Consider the following 8,959-nt stretch of genomic DNA (forward strand, 5'->3'; position numbering starts at 1 on the left):
ATTGGAGTGTAAATGTCAGATAGAAAGCCTTTATGTGAAGAAAAAAAGCGCTCGGGTGAATGACGCGCTTTAAGTGCTCAACTAGAAAAGCTGTATACGAACCAGTCTGTTTAGGAGAAGCAACCATACAGAGACCTTAAACAACAGCAGAAATACACATTAGACAACCAATTCAGGACAGAAAGTGACTTAAAAGATAAAAATGACAATTTAAAAGAGAGAAAGAGAGAAAAATCCTAGTATTTCAAACATGTCCTAGTTTTAGAGAGGAACGCATAAAGAGGTTGCTTTATTTTTTTTAAAAAAGGTGAGTGAAATCAGAGGTTCAGAAACAAAATACAGAGCTCAAGAAAGAGTTTACTGTGGAAAATCAGGTTACAGTGACATGCTGAGGCCTGTGGGTGTGTATCGTGTGTTTCAGGCTTTGCAACGTCAGCAGAGAGCAAGCGGACGTCGGCTGGGTCGAGTGTGTGTTTTCCTGAAGAGACTCGGGAAGAAAGGCGACAGCAGGAGCCTCAGTTTGGCTCACTGTGATCTGACGGCTACAGACCTGCTGGAGCTTGGTACAAAAACACATACCTGTCACACAAGACAGACACGGTATCTGTCAGATAACTGCATTAAAAATACTCCAAAGGCACAAACACAACGGAGCCCAGCAGACAGCTAGTTGATGCAGCTTCATTTCAAGAGGCGGAGCATCTAAAATTAAGTCTGAATAAAGTAATGTGACTTCATTGTAAGGTGTCAGCTGGCAGACAGATGTTTTTCTTGCCGTTTCTTCTCAGCAACGTTGCTGCAGTTCCTCCCCCAGGTGGAAGAGATGGACATCTCCTGGAACGAGTTGATCGGTGGATCCCTGACGGCTCTGACGTCTCATCTGCAACACGTGGGCGAGGTCAGGACGCTGAGGCTCTGCAGCTGCAGGCTAAATAGCGAAGACGTTGTTGCTCTTGGTGGGATCTTCAGTGCAGACTCTGCTTTATTTATTCTTATTTATAGCTATAACAGAACAACCTCTTTATGCAATCAAGTTATTTTTCTTGATTTCCTTCCTCACTACAGCTCCCATGAGGCTTTGCTGAATGGTTCACACTCTTGCCTTGACAAAAAAACTTTGTCTGATCACATGTCGTTGGATTTTTCCATGTCTTGTGCAGGTGAAGCTCTCAGCCACATCCCTGCTCTGGAAGTTCTTGATTTGTCCTGGAACAGCGGCGTTGGGGCGGTGGTCTACAAGGCCTGCTGGGGAACCTTCACCCATCACTGAGGGAGCTCCACCTGGTGGCCTGTCGGCTCACTGCGGCCGATGCTACAGTGCTGGGTAGTAACTTTAAATCTATGGAGCACATTTCGAGCTCCATAGTTTTATTCCTCAAGTAGAATAGAACAGAGTAGCTTTGCATCATTTACAATTCAAATAATCCTTCTTTATCTTACATTGGGTCGTGCTTCACCCCTACAGTTCATCCACTGAGCATAAGCCCTCAGTTTTACAGCTTTGATCATTCATTTTGATTTACTGGCTCACAGAGAAATTTCAAACTAACTCACAGAAAAAATTCTGTCTTGAGCGGATAGCTTTAGCTAATTTATCTGAACTCTGTTTACTTTATGAGGTAACGATGACCATATAAGGAATATCCCCTCTGTGAGATGATAAAGACTCAAGGGTAAAAAGATGGGCTGAAGATTAGTTTACCTACACCGACCTCATTATTAGTTATATAGATATATATTATAGTTATATTATAGAACAGAACATAAGGAGTAGCAGTTTGGATCCATTTTAACAGTGCTGTCAGTTGGTGTTTTATTATTTTCTTGTCTGTTTTTTTGCTGTCTCTTCATTGATACATTTGTATGGATGAGGTTTTCCTGTTCATAAATCTCTCAGGAGGAATGGTGGCTGCTCTGCCCAGACTGAGTGCTGGACGTCTCTTGTAATGCTCAGCTCACACAGGAAGTGGACACTGGTGGCTTCAGGGAATTGGTCAGCTCTCTCTCTCACGCCACCTCCTCACCACGCTTCGACTGCAGGCCTGCGGTCTAACGCCTGACAGCCTTGATGCTCTCGGTACAAAGATCTCTGGATTTTCCTTTTTATTGCTACTTTTGTTTTATGTCCTTTAGGAGTCTCGGAGGGTAAATTAAAAAAACCCCACACCTCTGGTTGTCCTGCAGGTGGTTCACTCCGTTGCCTCCCTCTGTGGGAGAGCTGGACCTGTCCTGTAACAAACTTCTAGCTGGTGGACTGAGCCGCCTCACCTTTCACCTGGCTCACGTCACACACCTGGAGAGACTCGACCTCCACCTGTGTTGCCTCATGCGAGATGATCTAGAGGCTCTGAGTGAGTTGCTACGAATCTCACACGCCGGACACTAATCGCATGCACGCTGCAGCAGTCATGTGACTCGTTGTTTTCCAGTCCAGGTGCTGCCCTCTCTCACTGCACTGACGGAGCTTGATGTGTCATCCAATAAGGAAGTGGGAGGTGTGGTCCACCCGCTGGTCTCCGCCCTCCCTGTGACACAAATGAGGCGGCTGCCATTCAACAGCTGCTACCTGAGCAACGAGTCCTGGGTAACACACACACACACACACACACACACTTGTTTAGTTGTAGAAGTTTTCCTTCAAGTCATTCTCCCCGAATACCTCTTCCACCCTCTAGCCTGAAATGGTGAAAACTTTGTGTTTATGCATCAGCCCTGGCGGTGCCTATCTGCGCACGGTGGATATTTCCTGGTGTAAAGTGGTTGGCGGTCACTTGGCGCTCCTGCTGGATGCTCTGCAGCCATCAGTCGTCAGCGAGCTCCATCTTTGCAGCTGCGAGTTCACCACTGATGACATGCAACATCTGGGTAACTAACACACAATGACATTATACTTTTTCTTTTTTAGTCTGTAGTGGATCATTAGGCTACATAAATGTATATTAAGACAAGTAAAGCCTGAAGGAAATTAATATTTCTTTCATTTATTTTATGCTGCCAGCATCTGTAGCTGTCGTATAAAACAAAACAATGAAACTATTGGGTGTTATTTTGTCTCCATCAGAAACATTGTGAACAAAACAGTAAAGTGAACAGACAAAGTGATCAGTTATCAATGGGTCCTCTTCCTCTGTGCAGCTGCCGTGTGCAGACGGGGCTGTCTCTCCTCACTTCGTGCACTGGATCTGTCCTACAACAGCTTGGTCGGAGACGACGGTTGGTGCAGTCTGTTTGCAGCAGGTGGTCTGGGCTCTCTGGAAGACGTGGATGTCAGTTTGCGACCTTTAACCTCTGCTCCGTGCTCAGCCTGGCTGCCCGCTCTGCTCCAAGCTCTGCCTCAAATGCCGGCGCTGGCTCGACTGGCCATGCAGAGGTGGACAGCTGACTGTCAGGAGAGAGAGCAGCTGAGGTACTGTCTGAAGAAGAGGAGCGTCCTGCTGGAATGGGATCCAGATTTACAAGACACATCATCAGCATGTAAAGGGAACAGTCAGGAGAGCCTAGAAGAGAGTCAGCCTGAGGAGTAGGGAGCAGAAAGCCTGAGTTATCCGATCTCAAATTAAAAATCATCACAGAGAGATTTCAAAAGAGCACTAGGGAAGAAAAACGCAATCAGCTCTGAAAAACCTTCTGATTACAAGTAAATTTGTCCAAACATTTGTACACTGTGTTTACAGTATCGTTTAATACTCTTCTTTTGTTCTTGAGCATGTTTGGAGTCTTTATTCCGCGGGGTTTATCCCTGTGTCTGTTTCCCTCTTTAGTTTGATATTCGCACCGGATGTGTCCATTTTATTTTGGCGGTCAACTGTCAGAAACATGTTCATGTTTAGTTTTACGTCCCTCTCCTCTCTCATTGTCATTGATCATCTGCACCTGTTTTGTTGGCTTTCTGTGTTTAAATGGTGGTGTCTTCTGTTTATGAAGGACAGTGGAATTAATTTGCTTTTTAATCTCATGAACTTTATCATTCTGCATTTGGCTCCTCATTTCATGGACTTTGTAATTCTGCAGTCAGACAACAGCCTAAATAAAGATTCACCTTTGTTACATCTCCCACTCATTTTCAATTGTGCAAAAACTGCGTTCAGCCATTACAAAAATACTTAACTTTGTTGTTACAATTTTTCAACAATTCATGATGAACATTCATGCCACAACAACTCAGCTGACAGACGGGTTTAATGGTTTTGTTGCAGTTTGATTACAATCGGGACATCGGAACAGAATCAGAGATACTGATTAGATACAATGTAGCTTGCTTCAAAACAATGCTCAGGCTCTGGAACCAGTTTCCCAGATAGGGTCTGTGCAGCGGGAGTGGTTTGTGGCGCAGCTGCAGGGGAGGCGGACAGACTGCAGCTCCATCAGTTCATCACGCCTCCCCTGCATAAGACGTGTCGGGACCTGAGGTGGTTGTTGTGTGTGGGGTTGCAGCTGAAAAGCAACCGAGTATTGTGCGAACAAGCAACAGAATAAAGAACTGTTAGAGCGAACTATGTGGTCGCGTAGGGGATTCGCTTGACACAGTGCGAGACTTTCTCGAATGGTCTAACTCCAGCATGGATGAGCTGATGTGTTTTTAAGTGACTAATTTGATGACTAATTTGATTAAAAGACTTCCCACACTGATCACAGCTAAAGGGTCTGTCCCCACTGTAAATTTGTTGTCGTCTTTTTGGCTGCTTCATGGTGGTAATTTCTTTCCACAGGGATAAACTGTGTGGTTTCTCTGTTTACGGGGGCTGAGTGACTTCTGTTGGTGTCATCAGAGCACCGAGGTATCAGCTGGGTTACACCCTTTGCTCCTGTAGTGACAAAAGCCGTGAGTTACGGAACAATAGTAATAGTAATGATAGAATAGTTACATTTATTTCTTGCATTTCCACAACACTCTATCCAGTGGTTCCCAAACTTTTTTTTGCCAGGCCCCCTTTTTTACAAGAAAAATGTTCGCGCCCCCCCCCCCCACCCCACCCCCCCCACAAACATCCTCCAAACACACGCACCCATATTTTGTTTACAAACTCCATTGCGGTTTATTTCACACCTCAAACATTTAGTAAACAATTAAGCAAATGCAAGTAACGGCAATAAATTACAGGTGGTAATAAAATATACTACTAACTCTTTACGCTGCGTCCACACCTACACGGGTATTTTTGAAAACTCAGCTGTTTCTATGCGTTTGGGCTTTTCGTCAACACGTAAACGGCGTTGCGATTCACCGAAAACGGAGATTATTTAAAACTCCTTTTTGCGTTTACGTGTGGACGAGGATTACAGAGTTCGTCACGCAACGTCAAAGGTATGTGCCTCTTTTCACATCACGCTGTGCGCCACGTTATTGTTTACATGAGATGAATTGCAGAATGGCAGATAGAGACAAAATACTTTATTACACGTAAAATACTTTATTTTACGTGTAGTTTTTTTTTTCCTGTGTAATAATATTCAACATTGCTATCAATACATTTTTCAAAAATGTCTCTCTGTGCAAAATGGGTTTAAACACATAACAGCTGTGGGATACTGTTTGTCTGTGATTTGAACCGGGGAACAAATTACGGCAGGATCAGCCTGATATTTGTATCCCGCTGTAACTTACTGCATAAAGCTAACATGTCCAAAATGTCAGGAGTAGTTAGTTATTACAAGAAGTGTTTGTGAACTAAAAATCAAGAATGTGGATACTGTTTGTCCGTGATTTGGAGAGCTCAGCGCGTGCTCCCGACGCAGGGAATCTAATTTTGCAGGGGAGACCTACCTTGGCACTTGTGCAGGTGAAGCCAAAGGGAAGATATGCTTCACCATATTTTCCTGTCTTTGGCTTGGAAGGAAGTTGGTTTGGAAACATATTTGGCGATGCTTCATCCTGCTTTGCGTTTATGTGGAGCCCGTCAAACCTGTCCACAGTATCAAGCGCTCTTTTTTTTTTTTCTTTTCATACCGCCCCCCTGCAATGGCTCTGCGCCCCCCTAGGGGTGGGCCCACACTTTGGGAACCTCTGCCTATCCATAGTCACATACTGTGTATGCTACTGTTGGATATAGTGTATTATCTTATGTATTTTGTAGTTGTTTATATTTTATTTCTATTTTTGTATTTTCTTCTCTGCTGTCCTACCTGAGCTGAGTTAATGTACAAATTTTCCTGCATCGATCAATAAAGTCTCTCTTCTCATTGACTGCATTTCTGATGGAGATGAGACGTCATGCAGCACAGAGGTGAGAGCCGTGACATCATGGTGCTGTGACAACAACCTGGTGCTTAACATCAGCAAACCAAGGAGCTTATTGTGGGTTACAGGAGACTAGTGTCACCCTTTTAACTGAGTAGTCAAAAATCAGTCTCAAATCCACAGTAATCTGATCAACAAAGTCAGACTCTCGTTGGGTTCAGTTAGGATCGTAAGGACTGGCAGTGGTTTAAAGAAGGAAAACCCTCCACTCAGAATGAGAGACAACAGGAAAAAAGTGGAGTGTTGAGTACATTTAATGGTCCAAAATGGCATGAACAAATATCATCAAGTAAATCTCAACAATGTACAATATATCGCTTAAAGTGTCCATAATGTATTAGGCTGTCCATTTCAGTTCAGTGCACTTAGTATTCAGTGTTAGTAAGTGTTAATTGTCTTTAGTCACTGGTTTGCTTTTTGATGCATCAGTTTTGTGTTAAGTGGAAATCACATCTGACCCAAAAAGGAAAAAGTAACAACATAAAGCGTCTGAGATCTCAGTAAAACGTATCCTTAAAAACATTGCAAATCGTTGTATCCTACCACCCTCCAAGGAAACAGGTGGCCTTCCAGATTGAGAACGTCCTTTCTAGGCACCTCCAGTGGCATCCAGTCCTTCGATGGCACGCTCAGTCCTTGCAGCAGATTTCACCACATAAAAAAAACAGCCTGCACACAACGTGCAGGGCAATCACTTCACTTGTAAAATAAACCGTATTCTCTAGTGTTAACCCTTTTTTTTTTTTTGTCTTCACACATCTATACAGTTCTTATTGGCCAATAACATTCAACGACAAAAATACATTTCACTGCAATCATGAAGCATGAAAAGTGCCTCACGTGGTGTATTAGCTAAAACTTCCCATGTAAGCGCGTTAGCCCAGGGAGCACATGTAGGTACGCTAGCATACCTTCCACAGTAACATAGGAAGGAAGCTAAGGAATCGTTAGCATGACAAACATATCCTGACTGGTTTTATACTCAGAAACTGGACTGTGAATCACAACTTAAACTGCAACTGTGAGACTTACCAGGATATTCTTCAAAGAAACATTAATTCCATAGCGCAACACGTTACAGGACTGAATCTTCACACAGCTTTGCGCATCTAGCTCCGTGCAGGCGGATGCAGTGAAAGAAAGTCACCACGCACAGCGCTATCTCAACCCATTTGAGAGATTCAAAGAACTGGCTACAGGTATGATTGAAAGTTTGACAACACGGACTTCAACCCCGGCGCTGAAGCTAAAACACTGTTTATGCATCTGTGATTTATTAGTGATCGCTCACTTGTGTGCACGTGCATGTAGGTGAACGCTCACCGCATGACGTCACACAGCTCAGTTCCTTTCTGCTTTGATCTAGCGGTACGTGCCTTTGATCTTCAGCACGTGACCTCCACCTGAAGCCATAAATAGGGGTGTCGTACGTTAAATGTACAGACCGCGATCTTCCCTTTCTGAAAGCTTTCTGAAAACGGATTTCCAACGTAATTGTAGCGAAGCTAAGTCATTGACAATGTCTTTATCCAGTGTTAGAAACCCTACCCTCATTAATTCAGAGGATATTTTACCTGCTATCAGCGGGTGTTTCGATAGGCTCTCTGGATTACAGTGGGGCTTGATAGAAAATGGGATCTGGGACTCCGATGTCCAAGTAGCACTGGCTGATATGATTACTGATGTCATACAGTCAGTTAGCGCAAGCACCATAAAAACTTCAATTCTAGGAGGTCAGGACCAATTAAATGATGCGTCATTCCAGACAAGCCTTAGCATAGCCGTGACAAAAATAAGCCCCATATTGGGAAACTCTCTCTCAACCAGCTTTGCTGCCGCTCTTAATGTCACCCATGAGGAGTGTGACAGCGCTGTGGAGCTGACACAGATGGTTGAGGAGGAGATCTCGAATAAAGTCAACTCGGGTTGGGTTCTAGTCCCAGAAAACCCCGAATCTATTTATGTCACCAGAAAAATAACAAACATAAAAACCTCAGATGCATGGTTTCTCATGCTTTCTCATATCTGAAGAGATATAAAGGTAAGCTGAGCTGCCTGTGCATGAAGACTTTACCCAGCTCCTTTAGTTCAAGCGTTGAGAGTCTTGAATCCAAGCTCTCTGAGATGGGAACAATTAAAAAAATAAGTATGGATCTCATGAGGTGGAGTACAGACAGAGCAATAAGTAAAGATGACGAGGACTGTCACATAGAACTGCAACCCATGGAGGAAAAAGAAAGTGATGAGTTTGCAGAAGCTGAGGAGAAAGCTCGAAATGATATTGAAACAATCCTCAACAGTCTGAATTATTTACATGATGAAGATGATGCAGATAAAGCTGCAGCTGACATTGTAAATGTGTTAATTGCTAACATTCAGTATCCTGATGCAGAAGATATCACATTAAGTGAGAAGTGTAGCTCACCCAAGCCTGCTTTTGATGTGGACCTGGTGATCAAAAAGGTGAAAGACTTTTTTGCATCATGCGCCCTAATTATAAAACCAGATGAAGTAAAACAACACTTCTTCAGGTTTGCTAAAAAGGAATTTGAAAAAATGAACAGTGAGCTGAAAGATCAGGTGAAGAAAAGCAAAGGATATTTGACCTTTCACAGACAACAGGCAAACTCCGCTGAGAGAGAGCTGACTCCAGGAAAAGCGTACACATGAATCCCTCAGAAGTTCCCAGAAAATCACCAACCTTAGAAACCACAGTTAAAA

The 8,959-nt window shown here is 43.5% G+C and overlaps 1 protein-coding gene across 1 annotated transcript; it reads left to right on the forward strand.

Annotated features, from left to right (window-relative positions):
• Positions 1–457: 457 nt before the first annotated feature.
• Positions 458–3,780, forward strand: LOC109199010 (leucine-rich repeat-containing protein 31; the record flags this gene model as incomplete). The annotated part of the gene is made up of 8 exons (XM_025905049.1): positions 458–563; positions 789–956; positions 1,161–1,240; positions 1,955–2,040; positions 2,185–2,351; positions 2,430–2,584; positions 2,676–2,865; positions 3,094–3,780. Coding segments are annotated over 8 exons (1,383 nt in total), but the record flags the coding sequence as incomplete, so codon positions are not given.
• Between the last annotated feature and the right edge of the window lie 5,179 nt (positions 3,781–8,959).

This window comes from Oreochromis niloticus, unplaced genomic scaffold (assembly GCF_001858045.2).
Source record: "Oreochromis niloticus isolate F11D_XX unplaced genomic scaffold, O_niloticus_UMD_NMBU tig00008270_pilon, whole genome shotgun sequence".
NCBI lineage: Eukaryota > Metazoa > Chordata > Actinopteri > Cichliformes > Cichlidae > Oreochromis > Oreochromis niloticus.